General features: G+C 43.2%; 1 protein-coding gene and 1 pseudogene across 1 annotated transcript in view; one reads left to right on the top strand and one right to left on the bottom strand.

The window, feature by feature from the left end:
- The window catches only part of EIF2B3 (eukaryotic translation initiation factor 2B subunit gamma), a 118,658-nt gene that overhangs the window by 10,229 nt on the left and 82,777 nt on the right, over positions 1-25,652 (bottom strand). The window contains exons 6-10 of the mRNA XM_037149574.2: positions 16,734-16,823; positions 9,527-9,654; positions 7,797-7,987; positions 5,544-5,621; positions 4,882-5,030 (exon numbers count right to left, since the gene is read on the bottom strand). Coding sequence (XP_037005469.2) covers positions 4,882-5,030; positions 5,544-5,621; positions 7,797-7,987; positions 9,527-9,654; positions 16,734-16,823 — 636 coding nt within the window. The remainder of the gene's footprint in view (positions 1-4,881; positions 5,031-5,543; positions 5,622-7,796; positions 7,988-9,526; positions 9,655-16,733; positions 16,824-25,652) is intronic.
- LOC119052362 (magnesium transporter NIPA2-like) lies at positions 23,119-24,392 on the top strand (annotated as a pseudogene).

Here is a 25,652-nt window from a genome sequence, read left to right as displayed (position 1 = left end):
AAAACAACAAAACATCCCAAACAAACAAACAAAAAACCCAACTAGCACTCTATGGCATTCCAGAATCTTTTTGCACACCTATTTCCCTGCTAGAAAGCAGTACAAGGCCAAAGCCACAGCACCTTGGTTGCATGGGCTACAGATGGGCAGAGATAGCGTTAGTTGGTTTTTTTTTTTTCTCAAACACAGGCTATGCTCACTAGGTGGACATTAAGGGACCTTCAGAGCTTTCCAACCTGCCCTCTGCCTTAGGCAAAGCCGTCCAGTCAGAAGTTAGAGTGGTTCCTGCTCCCTGGGGAAAATTCTCCCCAACAGAATAGTAAGGAAGGATAGAAAACTTCAGATACACAGGCTCCTGAGACACAGCGGGCTTGCAACTGGCTATCAGTCTGCCACTGAAAAGTCTCCTTTCTTTTTCCAAGGGGAAATGGGGGGATGCTGCCTGATCAGTAGTTTAAGGGCCCAGGAGAGCACACTCTGGAGCTAGGCAAGATATAAACACGGTCAGCAGACAAAAACCAGTCAACAGAAACTCAAGCAGCCATAATTAGAGACTACTAACTGGCTACTTGGGAATCTGGGATGTGAGAGGGAACCATTTCTGGAAGGAGGAGGCTGGAACGACTGAGGTCAGAGTCCCAAAGCCATGGATAGCCTAGGTTCTCCTTATGTCTAGCAGGTCGGATTGAGGTCTTCAGAACCCTCCCATGTTGCTTTTCTTATCTATCTTGGGTGTAGTGCCCTCTAAGACACACAAACCCCTACTATACAGTCTGCAGACGTGATAGGGAAAGAGGGGGGTGACGGATGGGAAGCTGGGGGCTCTCCTGAGGACTGTGGAAAGGCTCTGAGATGAATACCTGGCAACATGCTCAGTGAGAGGGAAGCTCTTTTCTCCCACTTGTTCCTTCAACTGTTCCCTGTAACCACGGCTACAGTCACAAGTCACTAGCAAAGCTGAGCTGCTTTGCAAAAATTTCAAGTCAATATACCTTCCCCTCTGTCCAGAAGGAAACTCCAAGATCAGGATTTTACTGTAAGTGTTCGTGTGTGTTCACGATGGAGGGGAGGCCGCTTCCTGGGTACTGTAACTTCAGGAAAGAACTGGCCCCAGTTCCAGGACTACAGTTTTTGCCTCTAGTTTTAACTCCCAACTTGGTACTAAGGAGTCTGCTGTGCTAATGCCTGACTGTGTTCTTTAAGGAGCTGCTCAGAGATGGCTAAGATTAATGGGGCTCGGGTCCTTGTTTCTCCTTGGTAGGCTTAACTTTAAGCAAAGCTGTAGGTCTTGGTAAATTACCCTGGAAACCCTAATGCATAAATGGAGTGGAGGCCATGAGAAAACACGGAGGTCTTCAGTGAGATTACACTGCTTGGCCAGGCACACCAGGCCACATGCTGGGCCAACAGCATGAAGAAGAGGCCCTGATCTGGGCAGCAAGAGTGCCCTCAAATTCTTGTTCCTCCTCTGGCTCCGGTCAGGACTTTCTTCAGTTTATTCCAGGAAAAAAGGGAACTCACGTAAATCTAATGTCTAACACTTCTTCATTGCACAAACTTTATATTTATATGTAACTTAATCTTTTTAGCAAGCTTACAGGGATAGTTGCGTTTATTCTAATTTTTGGAGAAAATTGAGGCCCACAGAGGTTAAGTGATGTGCCTGAGCCTACACAGTGGTGACTCTCCACTGTGTCACAGGCTTCTGCCTCAGGTGTCAACTTGGTGGTATTTGGCAAGGAGCCAGGAAGCTTTTCAGCAGCTGAGGACAGGCTGGTTCTTCTCTGAGGGTGAGTTGGCAGGCTTTCTGAACTCACTCATAACCTTTTCTATGCACGTGACTAAAGATCTGACTACTTCAGCCCAAGGTTGTGGCTGAGTCATCCATATCTTTCCAGATACCAAGGCCTCTTAACCTCACCTCTGATTTTCAACCTTTTCCATCCTATGGCACACATAAACTAATTCGGTGTGCCACTAGAATTCAGTGGCACATCGAAAAAAATATTTTTGTCAATGCGACCAAAAAAGGGCATAATTTTGACTGATTTATACACACACACACAAAAAGTAACTGCTACCCTTTTTGTTCCAAAGTGACTTTTATAAAAAAATCAGGTGCCTGTATTTGTATATAAGGATTTCTGGTACCAAGAGTAACCAATTAGATGCAATCTTATGCGACATGACCAATAAGATGCTATTGTATGACCAATATATTTATGGTCCAAGACAGGGCATTCACACCAGATGGCCATTCTTGCTTTTGGTTGTCATTTTTTTTAAATTTGACAATCTAAAGGAGAAGAGGTCAGTGCCCCTGACTAAATAGTCATGTATTACACGTTTTAAAAATTCTCGTAGCACACTGGTTGACAATCACTGCTCTAGATGAAGTACCATATATTATTGTTAATAAAATATTTCATGCATAGAAAAGTCTAGAGAATATAAAGAACACCTGTGTGCTCAAGAAGCAAACACTGCAACCTGCTGGGCATCTTTCTTTGGTCCCACTCCCCCTCCTCTATCCGAGCCAACCACTGTTTGGCTCTGGCATCCACTGTTCTGAAGCTCTCTCGCTGCACCTGGGGGAGGTGCGTCCAAGCTCATGGGCCCCACACGGGCCTGTACTTTTGCAGATCTGCTCCCCCATCACCCTTTCTCAAGTGCTCCACCATCCACCCTGTTTCCCCAACCAGAAACCTGGGTTTCACCCACCAACTATCCTCTCCCTTACCCTTTATATCCCTTCCTTGCTCATTCTCTGTCAGTCTCCTTAGACCCCACTTCTTACATCCAAAATAGCTGATGTTCTCCAAGATTTGGTGTTAGTTTCTTTTCTTTTAGTACCGCATGCTACCCCTCAGTGACCTTACCTACTCCTATGCCTTCAGTTACCACCTCTGTGCCAACTATTCCCAAATCTGCACTTTCCCTGGCAGACAGAATCTCTGCTGATTTTTGCAGCCAGATGTTATGTGGGCTCCTCTTCTCAGCTCTGGTGCTCTGGACTGGGAGCTCTGCGTGGGGTTGAGACCCCATGCTCCCTGGTCAGGAGAAGGAGGGTGGTTTGCAGCTGAGAGAGCCCTCTGGATTCTCAGTCATCACAGGTGGGTGTGGGGCCAGCCCTCCTCTCTGCCCTTCCTACCAGTCCCAATATGGCTTCTTCTGTAAATCCCTGGTTATAAGATTTGTGAGCTAGTCTACCTAGTGGTCATTCCGGATGATTGTTGTACACTCTGCTGACCTTGGACCCCCCCTCCCCATTTTTCTTTTAACCAGGATTATTTCAGCAGTCTTCCTGACTCCATGTGCACCCTCTTCAGATCCTCCTCCGCACTGTAGCCAAAATGACCTTTGTAAAATGTGGATTTAATCATGTTATTCCTTTGTTTTAAACTCATAAATGACCATTGCCTATTAAAGTCATTAGGGGATAGTCTATGATTTGGTCTTTGTCCATCTCTACAGCCTTGTTTCCTGTGTATTCGTTCTTCTCTGAATCGTATACTGCAGTCATTATGAATTGTTTATGATTCTTTTATATAACAAATATGTATATATTGAGTTCCTGTAGGTCCTCAGGATATAACTGAAACAGGAAGATCAGGTACTTCCATTCTCAAACTAACATTTTCCTTGTGAGAGGTAAACAAGGTAAGGCCAGGCAGTAAGAATGCTACCAAGGAAGTAAAACAGGCTGATGTAACAGAGAGTGCTGGGACGGATCGCTTCTGATAAGGTGACAGTCAGCAAAGCCTCTTCTTAGACGGCGAAATCTTTCTGAGCTACCGAAATGGGGAGATGTTTCTAAAATAAAAAATCTTGTCATATTTTTAATTTCCTAGAGTTCTTTGTCTGTTCTTTGAAGTGACAAGTTACTCGGAAGTGCCTTTCTCTCCCTGCAGAGCCTCTGTGTCCTCTAAGCAGCCTCTCCCACCCTCACCCCGGCAGCTGTGAGAGGCAGCTCAGCTGACTCCGGCCTTGCAGTCTCCCCTTGTCTTCTCTCCTGTCGGTTCCCGGACTGAGAAATCAACCGATGTCTGAGCCACAGTCAATCTTGGCTGATCCAGCCTCATGGTTTTCAAAGTTTGTTCTATAGATCTGCTTCACATGCTATAGTATATATATATACTATATATATGTACTATATATACATATATATATATGAAGGGTAAGTGCCCCTTCTCCACTGTATTCCAAAGCACTGTGGTTTTAGCAGTTTCGAGTATTGAGTTTCTGCATAAGATTTATTTTAAGAAAAAGTCTGAAAACCACTGATTTGATAATACCCTTCCATCACCTAAGCCTGCTTTTTACACAGGGAAGTATCTGAGGTCCATGCAGAGGAAGAAGCCTATGAAACATCCCTCAGGCTTTCTTACTCCAAGTACAGGCTGTTCATAAAGGAGGTTGAGGACACTGTGGGATCTCAAAATGGGGGAATTTTCTCCATAACTTGTAACAGAAAAGCTCTCCCTCAAAACAGTGTGTGGCTCATATACATCCACTCCTCTTAGGCCTCTGCCTTCTTCAGGGCTGCTATGGATAATGAGATGAGGGATGGTGACCCTTAGATACTGGTACAGTGCCATTCCAGCACTGCCAGTGGCTCACTACTGTGCCACCCTTCAGGAAGGATATCAAAGCAAGAGTGGGCAGTTTCTTCCAGGACCACAATGCTCGTAAGTGTGAGAAGCCACTGGAAATGCTTTCGGAGACTATTTCACTATGGAACCAAAACTAAGACCTCAGAGGGCTAGGAAATATTCCTGCCTTCATCTTTTCCCCTTTCTCTCCTTCGCCAGGCTGTACTAGTCCCCAAAGCCTCTGAGGGGTACCAGGGGCCTTGCCTCAAGGGTACCAGGGCAAACATACCCTTCCTCCACAGTGACTGAATTCATAAGAAGGCAGTTGGTGATAGTCACTCTGTCTCTGATGACACAGGATGAACCAATGACCGAGCGCTTAATGGATGATTTCTCTCCAACCCGTGTGTCCGGCCCGATGAGGCAGTCAACTCCAACCTGCAAAAGGCAAATGTAAAAAACCCTGTCCATTCATCTCAGCCAACACAACTAGCCCCTCAGATCCCTTGAGCTGGGGTCTAATAGGATGTTTTCCTAGAGACATTTCAGGAAAAGGGACCATCATCAGTATTTCTCAGGGTCACAAGGTTACATCATGTCTCTGGGACCAACTCAAACTTACACGTGCACGCACTTGGGCATAGAGATAGGCCTTCCTGCAGAGAGTGCTCAAGTCAGGGTAAGAAGAGGGAGAGAGATGGACCTCCTGCATCTGCGTCCCAGGACTATAATGGACCTTCTTTATAGGGTTTGTGTAGCTGGGTCAGCACCTGTCCAGGCAGATCCCTGAGTGCCTGAGCTAGAAAATGGAATTTTATAACCATAACTCAGTTGGGATTTCCCCAGGGCTAATGAGGTTCCAGGTTCGAGAGCCCAATCCAGCTTCACGAGGATAAGCCTCAGAGCAGCCAGAGGTTGTCCTGTACCTGCCCTGCCCAAGCTGGTACTTACCAAGTGTTTGTTGACAATCTGGGCTGATGAGTGGACCAGTGATTCTTCTGGACAGAGAATAGGTAGCAATTTGGGCACCTTGAGGAAAGAGGTTTGGTCATTAAAGAAAGACCAGAAAATACTTGGAAGCATCTTAGGTAGAAGCTAAAGCCAGCCAGAGATGTGGGGAGTGTCCAGCCACAGCTTCCTGTCTGGATGAGGCAGAGCAGGAGGCTGCAGCATTTCCCCTAGGACAAGGATTAGTTACGAAGCAGCTTCTAGACGGTCTTACCCTCAGTTTCCTAGCTAAGAGTATCCTCCCTGAAAGTAATGCCATGTCCCTCAGCTGGGAGGTGGGGAGATGGGAGAGGGGGTTTAATGAGGGCAAGGAGCGCCCTGAGTCTTGATCACAGTTACCCAAGGTTCCTGGGCCACTGTGGCCATGCATGAGGCGGGAATGGGAGCAATGCTAGAGAAATCCATAATCAGGACAGACCGGCGAAAGTGTCCACGCCCTTCACCAGGCAAAAGGAAGTGCTGAAGGGGAAATTCCCCCCATTCCCTCTGCAGTATGGGGTAACTGACAGGGTTAGGAGCATGGAGAGTTTTCACTCTGGATGGAGCCTCTAAGGAGGCACAGGTAGTGTGGCTGCCTGAGATTCTCCAGCATGGGCAGAGTGATACGACAGCCTACTGTGCGCGGTGGCTACAATGGCTGAGGGTGGCCTTGCTGGGGCTGGCTACACCGGCAGGATGAGAGCTAAGCCCTGTCCCTGTCTCTGGGTTCTCCTCGACTGCACTTCGACTGAGGCCATTCAGGCCTGTCTGCTGCACAGCCCGGGCTGGTGCTTCGGAGGATACTTCTCTAGCCTTGAGCTGTCCATGGACCTGTTTTTGACCAGTCTGACAGGCTCCAGTCATAGAATTGAAGGAGAACACAAAGTCAAATTAAGGAGGCTTTCCAACAGCTCCAATCCCAGATTGGGGCTCACTTTATCTGGGACTACCCTGAGCGAGCAAACATGGGACTAGCTATGATTTTTCATAAACTCTCTGGCCTGGATTCCCTTGGTTCTATAACCCATCCAGGTTGAGGGTCTGGGGCTACACCCACCGTGTGGCATGGGTCCTGAAGATTCCCGGGCTAGGTTTCTTCAGGGACTCAATCCGAACCCCGGTTTCCAACATCTTCCATTGCTCTACCTCACCTCCCCACCCCACTCCCGAGCTGACACCTGCACGGGCAGCTTCCACGAGCTTCCACCAGGAACCGCGTCCACGGCTCATCTCCACGTCAGCTCACCCCTGTTGTCCTCCGGTGCTGCTCATCTGTCTTTCCCTATTTCCATTTCAGCCCTTTACTGTCTGCGTTTCCCTCCACGGTCTCATCATCCCTCTCTCCTAAAACCTTCCTCTTGTGCCAGCTACACACAATAAAAAGCTCCCTACACCCCTGGTCCCTTCGCTGTCCCCTGTGCATCCCCTTCATAGAAGCTACTCATTCTTTGTGCCTCACAAACTGAGTGGTTAAAAGGGGGGTTAGCAAGACTCCTTACACTCTAATGCTGTTTCCAGGCTTTTCTCTCTCACAGACATTTCTTCCTTGAGACTTTGCCGCCTGATTACTCTATACTCTGTTCCTTCCCCTTCTTAGGAAAGCCGCCTCTGTGTGCCTGTGTTTACCTCATCACGGTAATGATAATGCAGTATTTAAATGTCTGCTTACGAGGGACTGTAGAGATCCCTGCGCTGAGCAGAATACAGGAAAGCTGCTGAACCCGGAGGCCATGAAGTAGCCTGGAGGCCTGGAGGCCTCAGCCTTTCCCTGGCCCTCTGCTCCCACTTTTGCTGTACCTGGGTACCCCAGGGGTCTCTCCTGACATTTCAGATCTTTCTTAACCTTAGGAATGAAGGGGATTCTGAACAAGTCATTGTCTACCTAATGGAGAAATAAGACAAAAGATTTAGTTCGGCCCTGGCTGGGTGGCTCTGTTGGTTGGAGAACCATCCCATTAGCCAAAAGGTTGCGGGTTTGATTCCTGGTCAGGGCACAACCTATGTTTTTCTTTTTCCTGCACCCCACTATATTGAGCGTCGGGGTGTGATCGAAGTTTCTATCTCATATCGATGGTTCTTTCTCTGTCTGCCTCTTTCTCGCTTCCTCTCTCTCTAAAATCAATAAATGTATCCTTGGGTGAAGATTTAAAAAAAGAAAGACTCAGTCTGTTTTTAGGGAAGAAGCTTCCATGACTTCTTTTAAGCCCATGCTCTCACCTGTCTGTTTGCTTCTATGTAGAGTCCCAGGGTGCTCAGTCGAAGGCAGAGACCCTCTTTCATGATGTGGACATAGCAGCGCACCTGTGACCCGGACCAGTCCTCCCGCCGGTCTCCTCGACAGGCATTCCAGCAGCCGTCGTAGGGAGTAAAGGGCAGCGTGCTGTCCTCTTTTATAAAACTGTAAATATCTTCAGAACAAACATCCAAACCGAGCAGGTGAATGAGAGAGACGACAGAGAGGATATAGACTCAGTAAGTTTTTATTTATTTATTTTTAGAGCGAGGGGAAGGGAGGGAAAAAGAGAGGGCAAGAAACATCAATGTGTAGTTGCCTCTCATATGCCCCCAAATGGGGATCTGGACTGCAACCCAGGCATGTGCTCTGACTGGGAATCGAACCAGTGACCCTTTGGTTTGCAGGCCAGCACTCAATCCACTGAACTACACCAGCCAGGGCTGACTCAGTAAGTTTTGAAAGAGGCTACAGCTCATACCTCTCCTGCTGGAATTTACCCATGCAGCACTGACCCTGGGGAAGTCCCACTAAAACCTGAAAGACTAAGTAAATTTAAAAGAGGCAATGTGCTTTCTTGTATGTTTGAAATATTGTATGACACAAAAATGCTTAAAGCCCTGGCTGGTGTAGCTAAGTGGACTGAGGGCAAGACTGTGAACCAAAGGGTTGCCGGTTCGATTCCCAGTCAGGGCACATGTCTGGGTTGCAAGCCAGGTCCCCCACAGGGGGCGCATGAGAGGCAACCACACATTGTTTGGTTGTTTCTCTCCCTCTCTTTCTCCTTCCCTTCCCTCTCTCTAAAAATAAATAAAATCTTTTTTAAAATACTTAAAAAGAGGTACTAAAGCAAGTGTGACCAATAACTAAGCACTATCAGGGAAAACAAAATAGGCGACTCTTGTAAATCATAAAGTAACCCAAGCAAGTACCCAGATTTTAGCAAAACCCGCCACACTGTGGGGCCAGCCACCATTGCCATATCTGGTAGTTGTACTGGGGCAGAAACAGCGAAGAAGAGCTGGGCTCTAGTTTCCCCACTCTTACAATAATCATTTGGGATCTTTTATTTTATGATGAGAAAACTGGGGTTCCGAAGACTTGAGTAGACCAAAAAGCAACCCAAATCTACCTACATATCACAACTGAGACAAACTGGGGAGTATGTTGTCTAAGGTCAAATAAAAGGCACTGTTAAAAAAAATATCTGAGGGAGTGGCCTCCCTCAGGTCTCAGAGCTAGTAATTTGTTTCATAAGTATATATTTTTAGGCAGGGATATGAGAGCAAACAAGACAGACCCACCCCTACACCCTGGAAAGGAGACCTTTGCTGGTACACCTTTCTTCCCTGGACAGAGGAGGCTGAGTTTGGTCAGGACTGGGGCTACCCAGAGCCTAGAAAACAGGGGAACTGAGAAGTGGGGGGCAGAGCTTAAAGCTAAAATGGTCCAGTGAGGAACACAGTCAAACCAGAGCGATGAACCAGAGAGTGAACCTGAGGCATGGTGAGCCTGCCTCTGAAGAGCACCATGATAGCACCTGCTTGAGCAAGCTTACCCAGGGCTCAGGCAGTGGCGTCAGCGAGCCCCGTCCTGGCCCCGTCCTGCCGGTGGCCAGACAAAACTCTGTTGCCTTGGGCGGGGCTAAGCTGCCCAGCCACTCTTTCCAAAGGTGCGGCTACCCCGACCTTATTGTACTAGCCCAAGCACTAACCTAAGGGTTTTAACTCCTTTTTCTTTGGATCCTCCTCTTTTTCTTCTTGTCCTTGTTGTGAGGAAGCTGAGGAAAACTGTTTTCTTACTAGGTATGGAATCAGTTCACTCCGGATGGAAGTGATTGACCTAGGAAGAAAGAATGGTCAAATGTGAGAAACCAGACTCTCTGGCCCTAAGGGCTCTAAAACTCTGGCGTCCGAGGGAAAGCCAAAGTCCTTCCTGTCATGCTACCTGGGGACTGCTAGAGATCAACGGTGGCATGAACTTGGCAGTTCTGGAGAAGCAGTGGGTCTGAGCTCTCTGCCAGCTTCAGGCTGCAGGAAGGAGGGCAGTGTACTGAACCTGGGACTCCCTTCGCATGATCTGTGCAGAAAAGTCTTTCACGAAGCCCCATCTACATGGCACGTGCGGGCATGCATGTGTGTGCTGTAACCCGGTGCCTTGACTCTTCGCTGGCAACAACCCGTGAGAAGATGGAAGGAATGCTCTAATTTTCTGAGAAAAGTTGTCTGAAAAACTTTCTCCATAAAGGCCTTGCTTATCTTGTTAGCTTAGTCCTAAGTATGTGTGTATGTACATGTACATATGTATATATGTTTTAAAAGATTTTATTTATTTACTTTTAGAGAGAGGGGAATGGAGGAAGAAAGAAAGGAAGAGAAACATTGATGTGTGATAGAAATGTCCATTGGCACCTCTTGCCCCAGACTGGGAATCAAACCCGTGACCTTTCACTTTAAGGGATGACGCTCAACCAACTGACCCACGCTGGTCAGGGCAGTACTGCACTTTTTTTGTTGGTATTATAAATGGTATCTTGTAAACAATTATCTTCTTCTTGTTGGTTATAGAAATTCAGCTTATTCTCTATTTTGATTTTATAGCCAATTGCCATGCTAAAATATCTTATTAATTCTAACAATTTATCTGTGGATTCTGACAATCATGCCAACTATGAAAACAACACTTTTCTTTCTTCTTTTCTTAAAATTATTTTGTTGTTCAATTACAGTTGCCTGTATTTTCTCCCCACTTTTCTTTTTTTAGAAAGATTTTAGTTGTATTTATTTATTTTTAAAGATTTTATTTATTTTTAGACAAAGGGAAGGGGAGGGAGAAAGAGAGAGGGAAACATCAGTGTGTGGTTGCCTCTCGTGCACCCTCTACTGGGGACCTGGCCTACAACCCAGGCATGTGCCCTGACTGCACATCGAATTGGCGACCCTTTGGTTCACAGGCTGGTGCTCAATCCACTGAGCCACACCAGCCAGGGCTCTTTCTTCCTTTCTAATCTCTCTATATTTTATTTCCCCTGTTTTACTGTATTGGCTAGGACCTCCAATATAATGCTGAATGGAAGCACAGATAGCAATCATCTTTATTTGTTCTTGATTTTGAAAAGAATTCTTCTAATATTTTATTACTTAGACCGATGATTGTTGTAGTCACTTTTTTCATTATCAAAGCTACCATTTATTGTCTTCTTTGTGTAGACATTGATCTTCATGCTTTACAGCTAATAGTTGGCACATGTTATAGGTCTTTTTGTATAGTCCCTTTATCAGATTAAAAAAGTTCTCTTTTATTCCTAATTTGCTATGAGCTTTCATTAATTAATAAGTATTGAATTTTATTTAAAAAATTTTTGCATCTAAGGAGCTCATATTTTTTCATTTAATCTGTTTGATGATGACTTTTTTCCTAATAATAACAGCTGTGTTATTATTCAAAGACTGTAGATAAGATTTGTGCTCTGTACTTCATCACAGCAGAGAGACTATGGGAGATGCTTTTATTCTTTATGCAAATCATCAAAGTCTACAATTTCAGGCCATTTTTAAGTTTCCTGTCTCTCACTTTTTCTTAGCTCCTATGAAACTACTCTCCTGTATGGGACGATGTACAAGGGAGAATTTGATTCAAATTCTGTACATTTAAAATCCATTTTAATGACTAAGTACTTCCATGCAGATTTCATCTTTCCATCCACTTGAGTGGATGCCCTCATACTACCACAGCTGTACTTATTTACCAATGACTATCAGAGAATGTCTAGAACAAAGTTAACTTCAATTTACTTTTATGTAGTCAGATTAGCCCAGGACAGCAATTTTCAATCTTTTTCATCTCACAGTACATATAAACTAATTACTCAAATTCTGCAGCACACCAAAAAAATTTTTTGCTGACCTGACCATAAAATAGGTATAATTTTGATTCATTCACACTGGACGGCCATTGTTGTGTGGGCTACTGTCATTTTAAAATTTGTTAATCTAAGGGAAAAGAGGTCAGTGGCCCTGACTAAGTAAACAGTCAGGTATTGTGTGTTTTAAACATTCTTGTGGCACACGAGTTGAAAATTGCTGGTTAGAACAGTACTTACAGAAAATAAGGTAAAAAACCAATGTGTAAAGAGCTTCCAGAGGCAAAAAAATCCCAACACTATTTTTATATTACATTACAAGTAGTAAGTAACTTTGGCCAAGGGCTTTGGAGCTGCTCTTAGTTTGGCCTTTTTGGGTCTCAGAAAGCACAGTGCTTTCCGGTAGGTATTGAGATGGGATTTGGGGTCTAAGTGATTAAGAAGCTGTAATGGGGAAGAAGAGGCCTGATCCTTAGTCCAGTGAATATGCTTTTGATTTATACTGAGCAAAGGGAATGAAAGCACAGAGGGGTGAGAGCCTAGCACATAATTTTTAATTTTCTCTCTCACACTGTGACCTTGTTAGAATTTTATATCACTAATTAATTTATTTAGCATTTAACAAGCATCTAGTAATATACTAGTAACTGCTCTGGGCCTTGGAAATATACAGTTTCTGACTTTAAACAATTCATAATCCAATGGCCAGTAGCCTGATTCTGAATTTAAGGAGAAGGGAAGAAGGAGGTGAGGCTGATTAAGTAGTAAGGAGGCAGATCATGGAAGCCTTTTATAGTAGTTTTTAAGCAGAAAAATGACAAGACCGGTTTTATTCCTTAGGTTGAAATAGGGAGATTGAAGTCAGGGAGACCAGTAACAAGACTCTAAAAACAACCCTATACACCTGATTGCTAATGCATGCTCCTCAGATTCACAGAAGCTCTGCAGGCTGATAGAGGACCACACAGATGGAGTATAGGTAGGAAGGCAAGACAGGGGCAGAGGCTGAGAAGGGTAAGCAAAATGATGAACCCTGGAGCTACACAGTTCATGTTTTTTTGTCATTTTTTTAAAGGATCAAGTCAAACATCTTTGAAAAATTCTGTGTAAGCTGAAAGCTCTTGTATTGAATTTCAATGTGATTTTTCTTCTGATCATTTGATGGAGATTAAAAATTTCCATATGAATACAAAGAGTGAAACATTTACTCTTAGCTCATTTTCTCCCCTTTTAATGCACCAAACCAGTGTTGGTAGCAAATGTTCCTTGGCCCCCTCTGGTGGAAAACAAGTCAGTTCCCTTTGAAGAAATGACAAAGCAGGGCCGGCTGGGGATTTCAGAGGCATGACGTTTACATTATGGGCTAAACAGAACCGTCACTGCAAGAGGCAAGCAAGCAAGCCCTGGCATACAGCCCCTTTAGGCAGAGCCCTTTAAGGAGATCAGGCAGTGGTATGAGGTGAGGACATGAAGCAGTCCAGCCAGTTCCCACCTCCCACTGCTGGCAATGAACATCAGCCCAGGTCCCATAATGCAACTGGCTTAGCAGCATAATGGAGGCCACAATTACTCTTCCCGTTTCCTGCTCAAAGTAGAGCCAGCTCAAGGCTGTGCTAAGAAGTGGGACAGGCCACTGTGAAGCACTGTGAACATCCTGACTTGGGGGCTGAAGACCAGCAGCCGACCCACTCACTGCCCCTGGCCTGGGCCACTCCCTTTCTCCCTTCGCTCCCATACACAGTCTTCCCCAAAACACCTGCCTCATGACACCGGAAGCTCCTAAGAAAAAAACATCATAAAGGAGAACAACAGACTTGACCACTAGCAGTAAACAAACAACTCCACCAAATTAAAAGACAAAATAGCTTCTATAAGTAGGACAAAAGGTCAATATCCTAGATATAAATATTCAAAAATTATAAAAATATTTTTTAAGAAATAAAGTTAAAACAAGCTGTAATTTCTAACCCCCAATTGAAGTAGCAGATTTAAAATAATTCTCATTACCAGTAAGAGTACTTTGAGATAGTTATTCTCATATAAAGGGAGTCAGATGATAAACTGGTAAAATCTTTTCTGAAAAGTAATTGGAATACATAGCAAAGAGTAGAGAGAATATTCTTTTTTACTTAGTCAACTGCAGAAATCCTCATCTCTTTCTTCACTGCTTCCGTACTGCTGCCATTGAAATGGTCACTACATCTCCTTTCCTTCCATTCACCAAACATACAGGGGTGGGCAAATGTAGGTTTATAGTTGTTCTTTTGAAAAATAATACAATAATTAATAAATATTAATGCAAGAATAAACCATGTTTCACGCACAACTGTAAATCTACTTTCGCTCATTCCTGTATATTGAATGCCTTATCAATCCAGGTAGGCATCTAATTTCAAAGAATTTTGGTGGAAGAATTAATGTATAAACAACTAAAAAAGGCTCAGAGCAGATCATGTTAACTTCCACACGTGAAAAGTTACAAAGGATTGCTATGGCTGTCTTTCCTCGAGGCTGCAACTCGTGGATTTATTGTTCCTTTCCATGCCTAAAGATAAGTCATCATTCCATAACATCATTCCAGATTATTATAAATAACTTCAATTTCCCTTGAAGGAGTCTCTTTCCCACCCACAATCATCTATGTTCCCCTGCCAAGTTGTATCATTGCTCATTCCATACGGGACTACGTTGTTTAAAGAGCTCTACTCCCTGTTCAGCTTTCAAGGCCTTCCACATGCTGCTCCCTCCGACCTACCCCATCTCCTAAGGCTTTGGACAAGACCTCCACAATTCTTCATTCCTCCAGCCGGGCATAAAGAATCTCCCTTGAGTACTATTCAAATTTGTTCTGCTGTGTCCTTTCACCCGGCATATTACAATTTATCGATTTTTGATATATTGAAATGCTAGGAATAACGCCTTTATTCCCAACAACTCTGAGAAGGGTAAACGCGGAAAGAAAGGTAAGGTTCTCCCGAACAGATCTTGAGATGGGGAGGCAGGTTGAGTTGAGGCTGTGCGTTATTTATTCTCTACTACAATAGTTCTGAGGAAGTTCTGTTTGGCAGAGCTTCTGGCTTGAAGCCACAGGGTCTCCGATTTGGGCTTGTCCTCAAGGGACACACCGCTGCACCACACTTGCCAGGTGTGGGAACAGCTTCTGGTGGTGGCCAAGTGAGCTACAAAGGAGCCAGTATCCTGGTATCCAGAAATGAAAAGCTCTAATCCCACTTTGTAGTATTAAGAAGGGTTTGTTAGTTGTTTTTTTAAAGGAGTTATAATAGTATTAAGGTCTTTGTTTAAAAGTAAAAAATACTGTTTATGTTTTAGAGATACATACTGAACTATTTACAGATAATTACAGCTGAAATGATTACAGATGAAATTATATCATAATGACTGGCTTGAAAATAATCTGGTGTGATGGTGGGTAGATGGGTAATAGCACAATAAAACAAGACTGACCCTGAATTGATAATCATTGAAGCTGTGTGATGGATCCATGGAGTTAATTATGTTACTTTCTCTACTTTTGTATTTGTGTGAAATTTTCCATAGTAAATAGTTTAAAAAAACAACCAACCCCATGATCTCTACTACTGCATTCCCTTCCAGAACATCAAGGACACAGCCTATTTCACAGGACTTCAAATTCACTTGGGAATAAAAAATAAACCCTTTAGTGGCCGAGAGTTGACTTCATTTTTGGAATACGGATAGCCCAGACTGGTAACTGGCAAACAGGTCCTGGACCACTCCCTAATCTTGGCAGTATGTTTCCTGGCTGTTTAAAAAGCCAAAGCCTCTACAATCCACCGTGGAGCTCAGCTATAAGTTCCAGAAGGGCAGGGCCCATGCTGCGTATTGACCGTCGATCCTATAATGGATCTAGCACAGTGCCTGTCTCATAACAGGTGCTTAGTAAGCTACCTGTTGACTGAATGAAAAAACAGAATAGTAAGCCAGAGGAGAGCAGGCGAATAGTGTCCTGGGAGGGAAAACAGAGAAACAACAATCCTTGGGAAAGTGGGGAGTCCAAATGGTTTGTTTTACCATTGGCTATACTTGGGCCTTCCTATAGGGTTTTAGCAGGTGTTGTAGGGGATGAGGGTTAGGATGCTGCATGAAATGTCACATAGGGCACAGCAGAATAATTCCCTTTCTCCTCCATATCCAAGTTCATCAGCTAAGTGCATGCTGGCATTTATAGTCAGGTTTTCTGCCTCTCTCCCGCAGCCGGTCTGAGGAAACTCGCTGCGGTGGCACACCACGCTCGCTGCCTGCTTTCCAGGACTCCAGTGCTTAGTATTCAAGGGTGACACTGACTCTGCAGCCATCAGGGGAGACTAGCTGCTCCTCTTCTTACCCATGCACTTATTTAATCTTTCCCACCTGTTCCTCTGTTCCTCAAGCTGCATTTTCTATCAAAAATCCTTGAGATCAAGAGCAAAAGGAGGTTTTCCTTCTGAAAACCCAAATCCTGTGATTTGCCAGACACAATCTCTGGGAATTAGTAAAGCCCACAGTTCTGTTCTCAAAGCAAAGTCAAAAAAGTACTAAAATTTGTTTCTCTGCATTCATGGATGTTCACTCAGTAAGGCGGACTTCTTTTCCAAAATTGGAGGGAAACTTGCCCTTCTTTTTCTGCACCTCCTGGGCAATTCTCTGGCCCTTTGCTGAGAGGGTCTACCTACAGCATAATTGCCTAGGGAAGGATGTCTGCTGGGAGACAGACAGCACTAGACCTGGAATGCTCGCCCTTGCAGAAGAAAGTAAGGACAGCCTGGAACTGTGCAGAAAGAGGAATCGTAGGTTACTATTAGTTTTCTAAAAATATTTTTATGATTCATTATAACAGAGGTCCCAAAAACGTAAGTGGGAGACTCTGTGGTAAAGACAAAAATCACAGTATGCTGAGATAACATGATTTCATTTCTAGAACAAAGGTGACAATAAACTGTTATTTTATAAACTGGTAACCTAACATTATCAAGGTTTAAAACTGTTAACTAAGTCACATGGTTAACTTAAGCACTGTGGATCTGATTCTCTTTCTTACTCATTTTCCATGAGGAAGTCCACAACGTATTTTTTCATGCAGTAGAGGTGGGCGTCCACGAGGCCTGTGTGGAAACGTATTCTAGGGTACCTGCAGAAAAGAGAAGACAGAAGGCGCTCACAGTCAGGTAACGAGGGTCCTACCCTATCAGGTTGCAGGCATTAGAAAGTCTGTAAGAGCCATGCTGCCTACACCCTACTCCGAGGAGACCAACATGGTGGGTACCAGCTCTGAGCCAACCCCAGAAAAGGTCTTCTCTTTATAGAAACTCTATTTCAGGATTTATGAGGCTTTTAGGCTTCTAAGACATTAAACCAAAATCGGTAAGCCGCCAAATCACTGAGGAGCTACTTCTGTGCCATCACTCCTGCCCGCAATCCCGTCACTAACCTTTTCTGCTCCTGCTCCGACTGCTCCACCTCCTGCAGGCTCTACTCTAGCCACGCTTCCCTCCAGGGTTTGGCACGCACTGCGCTATTTTCACAGAAGGTGAAGTAAAATTCTGCAAATATTTTCTAATTCCCACTCTTATTTATCTATTCATCAGGACTTTCCCCAGTTATATGTCCTCCAGGAAACCTTCACCCAAGTCTGTGCCCTCCCATTTCTGCCCACCTACATCAGATAACTTGCACACTAAGATAACAGCCTATTTACCTGTCTGTCTCCCATCCACTAAGGACTACAACTTCCCTGAGGGCAGAGACTTATCTTTATAGACTGGGCACGTAACATTGTATCTCGAAGAGTAAATATATTTTTTTAAAGGTTTTATTTATTTATGTTTAGAGGGGAAGGGAAGGTGAGAGGGAGAGAAATATCAATGTGTGGTTGCCTCTCGTGGGCCCCCTGCTGGGAACTGGCCTGAAACCCAGGCATGTGCCCTGACTGGGAATTGAACCACGATCCTTTGGTTCGCAGGCCCATGCTCAATCCACTGAGCTACACCAGCTAGGGCCACAGAGTAAATATTAATAAATAGTTGTTGAATAAGCAAACAAATGAATAGATGAGGTCAAATTAATGCATCTGGCCCTGGCTGGTGTAGGTCAGTGGACTGAGTGGGGGCCAGTGAACCAAAGGGTTGACGGTTGGATTCCTGGCTGGGTCACATGCCTGGGATGTAGGCTGAGTCACCAGTGAGGTATGAGGGGGGCAACCAGTGGATGTATCTCACACATCAATGTTTCTCTCCCTCTCTTTCTCCCTCCCTTCCCATCTCTCTATAAATAAATAAATAAATAAATAAATAAATAAATAACAAAAAGTTGCACTCTTCCGCTCAGCCCCTTGGTTCACAAATTCCTTGAAACATTCAACACATCTACATTCATTTAATCCTCACAATTACCTTATGAAATAGATATATTATTCTCATTTCTATAGCAGAGGTCAACTTATATCATATAGCCAGGAAAAGAATGAATTAAAAGTCTGAATAATCATCTTCTACACTGTTATCAATGTCTAGCATGTATACACTAACATTCTTATAGCATTTCATAGTTTATAAAATTTTTTCCAACTTTTTATTCTCATCCCAATAAAGTAGGTAAATCAAATTCTCCCATTTTTAAGAATGTTCCAAAAATTTAGTTAGAATACTCAAGGCTAGAGATTTGGCTACAAATATGAAATACAATGAAGAGATAGAGATGGGCAATTAAGAGATTTTTCTCTTTCATATGATTGGGAAACTAATGGCATTTGAGTTGCCAAAAGGTGGTTTCTTTATTTCACTTTATCAGTTTTAAGTGATTTGAAAAATAAGGATTGATGTTTTAAAACAAAACAAAAAAAAAACAAACCCCCCAAAACTGCAAAGAGCACCAGTAAAATCTGGGCTACTGGCTGCTGGTCCCGAGCCAGAGAAGTTTGATCTGTATAACATAAAGTAAGAAATTAGTAAATAGATGTGAATAAGATAATTAGAAATACTTATAATTTTATGTTAGTAAAATAGTTTAAAACATAATTTTTTCTAACCACAGAAAAAGTCCATTATAACTAAAAAACATGTGAAAATTTTGTAGGAATCCTTTCAATGATAAAAAGTCCAGAAAAATGGTATAAAAGTCTGTGAGTTGATCGTGAAGCTCCCGCAGGTTTTTTCTTTTTTCTTCAACTAACATAAAAATAATTTTAAGAATGCTTTCAAAATGGTCTACTATTCAAAAGGAAAAAGAAAAGGAAAAAAGGAATGGAGAAGAAACAAAAGATCTTAAAAGATCTGAAACAGACAAAGATACTAGGAAACCTAGGATGATGTAAGCCATCACGAACATAAAAACTATCTTTGGGTTATTTAATTTACTTATTTACCCTCACCCCAGGACACTTTTCATTGCTTTTAGAGAGAGTGGAAGGGAGAGACGGAAACATCCATGCGAGAGAGAAGTGTTGATTGGTTGCTTCCCATTCGCAGCCAGACTGGGTGTTTATGCCCTGACCTGGAATTGAACCCGCAACCTTTTGGTTAGAGGACCATGCTCCAACCAACTGAGCCGCACTGGCCAGGGCTCTTAGGTTTATTTTTATAGATTTATTTTTATTTTTCAAATACAGTTTACATTCAATTTTATTTTATATTAGCTTCAGGTAGACAGTATAGTGCTTAGACAATCATGTACTTTATAAAGTGGTCTCCCCAATATTTCAAGTACCCACCTGGCACCGTACATAGTTATTACAATATTATTGACTATATTTCCTATGCTGTACTTTATATCCTCGTGACTATTACTAGTTTGTGACTACCAATTTGTACTTCTTCTTTTTTTTAAGATTTTATTTATTTATCTTTAGAGGGGAAGGGAAGGAGAGAGGGAGAGAAATATCAATGTATGGTTGCCTCTCATGGGTCCCCTGCTGGGAACTGGCCTGCAACCCAGGCATGTGTTCTGACTGGGAATTGAACCGCGATCCTTTGGTTCACAGGCCCGTGCTCAATCCACTGAGCTACACCAGCCAGAGCCCAATTTGTACTTCTTAATCCCTTCACCTTTTTCACCATCCTCTCCTCTGGCAATCATTAGTATAAACTTATTTTTGAAAGAGTAAGTTGTAGATTATTTATTTATTTAAAAATGTGTTTATTGATTTTAGAAAGAGGAAGGGGGTAAGCGAGCTAGAGAGAGAGAAACATCATTGTGAGAAACACTGATTGGTTGCCTCCCATAGGCACCCCGACTGGGGACCAAACCTGCAACTTGGTATGTGCCATGACCAGTACTTGGACCCCCAATCTTTTGGTGTGTGAGATGATGCTCTAATTAACCAAGCCACCTGGCCAGGGCAAATTTGTAATGTTAAAGCTTTTAGGGAAATAAAGCATGTTTTTATTATCTCAAAAACAGAGATACCAATTTTTAAGGCAAGTAATAAAACCAATAAATAAAATAATTATAATGATTATGAACAACTCTTATTAGTAATATTATTTTGCAATAAATAAGGAATGCATATATGAAATAGACAATGGAAAAGATCCAAGGATAAGCATTTACTGTGTAGCCACAAAGATCACTGGCTTTTAAAGCGCCTTCAAGAGAGTCCTTAGCCTGTCTGCGTAACAGACCTGTCTATACCTGTCTCAGTCGCCAGACAGAGTTCTGGATTTGAGAGCACTCACAACCAGTGGTATGTGAGCACCCGTATCTGTGTACTCCATTGCCTGAGTGAAGACTTCATTCCGAGCTCAGCAGGGGCAGACTTCTCTCAGGCAGCATGACTTACCTGGCAGACATTAGCCCCACAGCCTCATCTTAGGAGAAACATTCAATCTTTCACTATTAAGTATAATCTTCTCTGTAAGTTTCTGGTAGATGTCTTTTATCAGGCCGAGGAGGTTCCCTTCCAATCTTTGTGGAGGGTTTTTATCATAAATGGGTGCTAGATTTTGTGAAATGTTTTTGTGACTATTGAGATAATCGTGTGTATTTTCAAAAAAATTTTATTTTTAAAGATTTTATTTATTTTTAGACAGAAGGGAAGTAGGGGAGAAAGAGTGGGAGAGAAACATCACTGTGTGGTTGCCTCTCGTATGCCCCCTACCGGGGACCTGGCCTGCAACCCAGGCATGTGCTCTGATTGGGAACCAAACCAGCGACTCCTCAGTTTGCAGGCTGGCACTCAAGCCACTGAGCCACACCAGCCAGGCCTAATTATGTGTTTTTATCTTTCATTCTATTAATATGGCATATTCCATTAATTGATTTCTAGATGTTAAACTGGTTTTCCACCCCTGGGGTAAATCTCACTCCTGGTGTAAAATTTATTTTATATGTTCTGGATTCAATTTGCTAATATTGTGATAAACATTTTTTCACCTATATTCATGAAGGATTATTGGTCTTGTGCTCTTTTTCTTATCTAAGTTTGGCATTAGAGTTATACTGGCTTCATAGAATCAGTTGGGAAGTATTCCCTCTTCTTTCAATTTCTGGAAGACTTTGTAAAGAATCATTATTTCTTCTTTAAATGTTTGATAAACTCATTAAAGGAGCCATCTGGGCCTGGCTTTTCTTTGCTGAAAGAGTTTCAATTACTAATTTCATTCCATTGCTTATTATCGGTCTCAGATTTTCTATTGGGTTGGCCAAGAAGTCTATATGGCTTTTTCCCACAAAAGACGCATTTCTCATTTTCACCAATAACTTTATTGATTTGGATATTTTAAGTATGTTCGCTATCTCCTGCTATTGGCTTCTAGTGGATAGAGGCCAGGGGTGATGCTAAACATCTTCCAATGCATCAGACAGCCCTACAACAAAGAATTATTTGGCCAAAATGTGAATAGTGCCAAGAAACTTCATAAACCACTTTTAACACACTTGATCTACCACAGCACCTTCTCCATATACTGCACAATTCTTTTTCTTTTGCATTTCAGTTGCACTTTTTCCTTTCTTGAAACAATAAAGCATAATATGCCAAACATGTTGCATATCTTCTTCCTTTTTCAATATTAAAATGGCTGTACAAAAATCCATCAATTATGATAATTAAAAAAATGCATGCTAATGTGACAGCTGTCACAATACAATCTAAGAAAATTGTTTTGAATGAAGTTGAAGACAACTAAGCACTGCTAGATCCACCATATGGAAGAAACATAATGGATTTTTTGGGCAACCCAGTATTTCTTCTTGAGTCACTTGGGTCATTCAGGATATATATAGCACACGATTTTTGTGGCTCAGCCTGTAGCACACTGATTAATCTGGGGCTCCCCTCTGGTCTGAATGCTCATCTCTTCTCAGTATACCATATGGGTAAACCCTAACTCTATACTTTGATTGATCCTAGTTACTTAAGGGAAGGAAGAAGGAAGGGAATCAACCTTAGTTGAATAATTTTTGTGTGCCAGGCATTTTGCAAAGGGCTTTCACGTATACTAATCTTCACAACATCTGTCTTCATTTTAAAGACTTAAGTAACTTTTCTAGGACATTGAGGCAGATAGTGGTAGTACTGAAATTAGAACCTAGTCCTGTGTCCCCTAATCAGTGTGGCTCAGTTGGTTAGGTATCATCTGTGATGCAAAGGGTCACTGGTTTGATTCCCAGTTGGGGCACATGCTTGGTTCTCTCACACATCGGTGTTTCTCTCCCTTTCTCCCTCCCTTCTGCTCTCTCTCTAAAAAGAAATAAAATCTTAAAAAGCAAGTGCCTTAATTATAATGATATATTCAATACATAAGTGAACCAATAAAACAGTAATTAAAAAGAAAAGCCTAGGTATGTGTAATTAAAACTTTTCTACTACTTCTCCATCTTTCAAGTAACTTCTTTCTTTTCTTCACATACAATCCCAGGAGCTCTATACAGATGAAGCCGTCCTCCAGATAGTCTGACATCTAAATTTGGGGCTAAGAAGGTAGAATGCTTAGATGGGATAAAAAAAGTACCTGTTTTTCTACTTGATCCGTTGCTGAATACCCTACTTAGGAGTTTATTAGCCACTAGTATCGTTCAGAAAGTAACTTGCTAAGGTATGGGGTTCTCAGCATTGACCCGCTTCCTAGTTTCCTTATACATTCTTGGAGAGCAGGAAAGCAGGTACTAGACGCTCCCAGCTCCTCAGCCACGGTCCTTGGTACCGGCGGCTAAAGGGGCTGGAGGCTGTCCAGGGCCAGTTGCCCTTGGCAATCCCCTGAGGAGGAGACAGTACAGACTGCAATCCGGGTGTTCGAACCTCCTACTAGATGGCGAGGAAGGCGCTGGCGTACGAGAACAGGCAGAGTGGCCTGTACAAGGCTGTGAGGGGAGGTGACCAGAGTTGTACAGCAGGGGACTTGGAGACTACATCACCTTGCTTCCGGCACCAGCATCTCTCTATCCTATGATCAATGTGAGTCACAGGAACTTCTTAAGTAACGAAAGAAATGAGGCAGGAACATGGAAAATATGACTTTTATATTAGTCTGGCATTGGTTATAAGCTCCAGCATTATCACTGGAAGGAATTTCATTTAAAAAAAAAAAAGGTCTTCTGTGACTTGCCGGAGGAGGCTCCATGAGAGCGGGCCAAGGTGGCCATGCATATCTTAAACAATGGTTGTGGCAGCTGGACTTCTGTCACTGGGGGCAGGTGAGAGGGCCAACTCCCACCAGCCACCCTAGGGACCATTCGGAGCTCTCAGCACCCCAGTAAGTGCCATCCTTTCTTCACACTTTCTAAAAGAAAGACTTAATTTTTGTAGGAAACTTGAATGTTTGCTAAGTATTCTAGGCTCTGTAGTTATGGTCACTCATGTTCCACAAGGAGAGGAAATCAAGACTTTACATGAAACATCTCACAAGCTCAAGGATCCAGGTGTTGTGGTCTTTGTGACACTTGTGGTTGTTGTGTCCCTGATACTGATTTTTGGGGTGAGACCCCACCACGGACAGACGAATATTCCTGTGCACAGAACAATCTGTTCTGTGATGGGACTGTTTTTGGGCCTCCTGGTTAAGGGCCTGGGCTTGGCCATCAAAGAGCTGTTTGCTGGCAAGCCTGTGCTGCGACACCCCATGGTCTGGACTCTGCTGCTGAGCCCCATGGTCTGTGTGAGCAAGCAAGTGAACTAACTACCTGAATGGGGCCCTGGACATTCTCAACATTTCCATCACAGCTCCAATCTACTCTGTATTCTGTATGACATCAGTTTTAACTTGTTCAGCTCGTCTTTTGATGATGTCATTGGTACTTTGAGTGGCTTCTACAAAATTATTGTGGGAATATTCTTGTTGCATGCCTTAATTTATTTTTTAAAGATTATATTTATTTATTTTTAGAGAGGGGGGAAGGGAGGTAGAAAGAGAGGGAGAAAAACAATGTGTGAGAGAAACATCGGTCAGTTGCCTCTCACACACACTAGCCCACAGCCTAGGTATGTGCCTTGACTGGGAATCAAACCAGCAACTTTTCGTTGCATGGAACAAAGCTCAACCAACTGGGCGTCTGGTCAGGGCTGTCGCATGCCTTTAAAGATGTTAGATTTCATCTAGCAAGTCTTCCTCTGTCTTTTCGAAAAGATGAGAAAGCAATGAATGGGGGCAATCTTGCTAATATGTATGAAATTGTAAATAATAACGAAGAAAGTTTAACCTCTGGAATTGAATAGCACACTGGTGAAAATATCTCCTGAAGAAATGGGAATCTGACAGCTTTTTAAGAAAGATGAAATTAAAAGGTTAATCTATAATTGTTGTTACAAAGTGAATTTGAGAATGAGAAAGCATTATTCTCGCTTTGGCTGGCGTGGCTCAGCTGGCTGGAGCACCGTCCCGTAAACAGAAAGGTCGTGGGTTTGATTTCCAGTCAGGGCACAAGCCCAGGTTGCAGGCTTGACCACTGGTCAGAGCAAGTACAAGAGGCAACTTTAATCAATGTTTCCTCCTCCCATCTCCCTTCCCCTCTTCTCGTTCAAATCAATAAGCATGTTCTGGGGTGAGGATTAAAAAAAAAGTCCACGGTTATTCCCCTCCCTATTCCACATACCTTTATTTTTAATTTTTTAAATCCTCACCTGAGTGTATGGTTTTATTGATGAGAGAGAGGGAGAGAGATCAATTGGTTGCCTCCCATATGTGCTCTGACCAAGGATCGAACCTGTAACCTAGGGATGGGCTCTGGCTGGGGATCAAACCTACAACCTTTTGGTGTACAGGATGACGCTCCAGCTAACCAACCCACCTGGCTAGGGTGTCCCATGTTCCCTTATAAAGTGACTTAGCAGCTCCTCCAATCATGAGGTAGTTTCTTTTCCCACCCCATGAATCTGGGCTGTCCTTGACACTGCTGCTTTGACCAAAAGAAGGGGTTGGAATGATGCTGTCTCAGGTCCTTCTCCAATACACAAGATTAAAAGGTCTTACTCAGCTTTGCCCACAAAAACTCCGTGCTGGAGTCCATGCAAACCCAAGGTGACACTCTGGCTCCACTAATGCCTTTTCCAACAAATTTACTGGGCTCTGACTATGTTAGGCCACGTTTTAGACCACAGAGTTATAAAGACAAATAAAAGACAACCACTGTCTTCACGGAACTTACAATCCAGAGCAATAAAGGGTTACAGATGTTGTCTAGAAATCTCTGCAGTATATAGGAGAGCACAAAGGAAGAAGACCCAACTCTCAAGTCTGCCTGTGAGAAAAGGGTCAGAAAAGTCTCACAGAGAAGCGCTATATGAGCCGAGTCTTGAAAGAAGAGCGGGTATTTAGCCGGGAGAAAAGGGTAACTGGCTGAAGAGGTACTAGGAATGGTGAAAGCAAAAGGACAGTGGGGTAAGCAGGGTGTATGGGAAAGAAGCAGTAGAAAGTCAAGTCGAAAATTCTGGAGAGTGCTGAACTGATGCAGCAAGCTTCCCGGTAGGCAGAGGAAAATGGGAGAGACAAAACAGGAGGACAGAAACGCACTCCTCCAAGGCTAGGGA

This window comes from Artibeus jamaicensis, unplaced genomic scaffold (genome assembly GCF_021234435.1).
Source record: "Artibeus jamaicensis isolate MK-2021 breed Jamaican fruit bat unplaced genomic scaffold, CSHL_Jam_final scaffold_847, whole genome shotgun sequence".
NCBI classification, from domain to species: domain Eukaryota; kingdom Metazoa; phylum Chordata; class Mammalia; order Chiroptera; family Phyllostomidae; genus Artibeus; species Artibeus jamaicensis.
The sequence above is the reverse complement of the archived record's forward strand: the minus strand, read 5'-3'. Positions and strand labels throughout refer to the sequence as shown.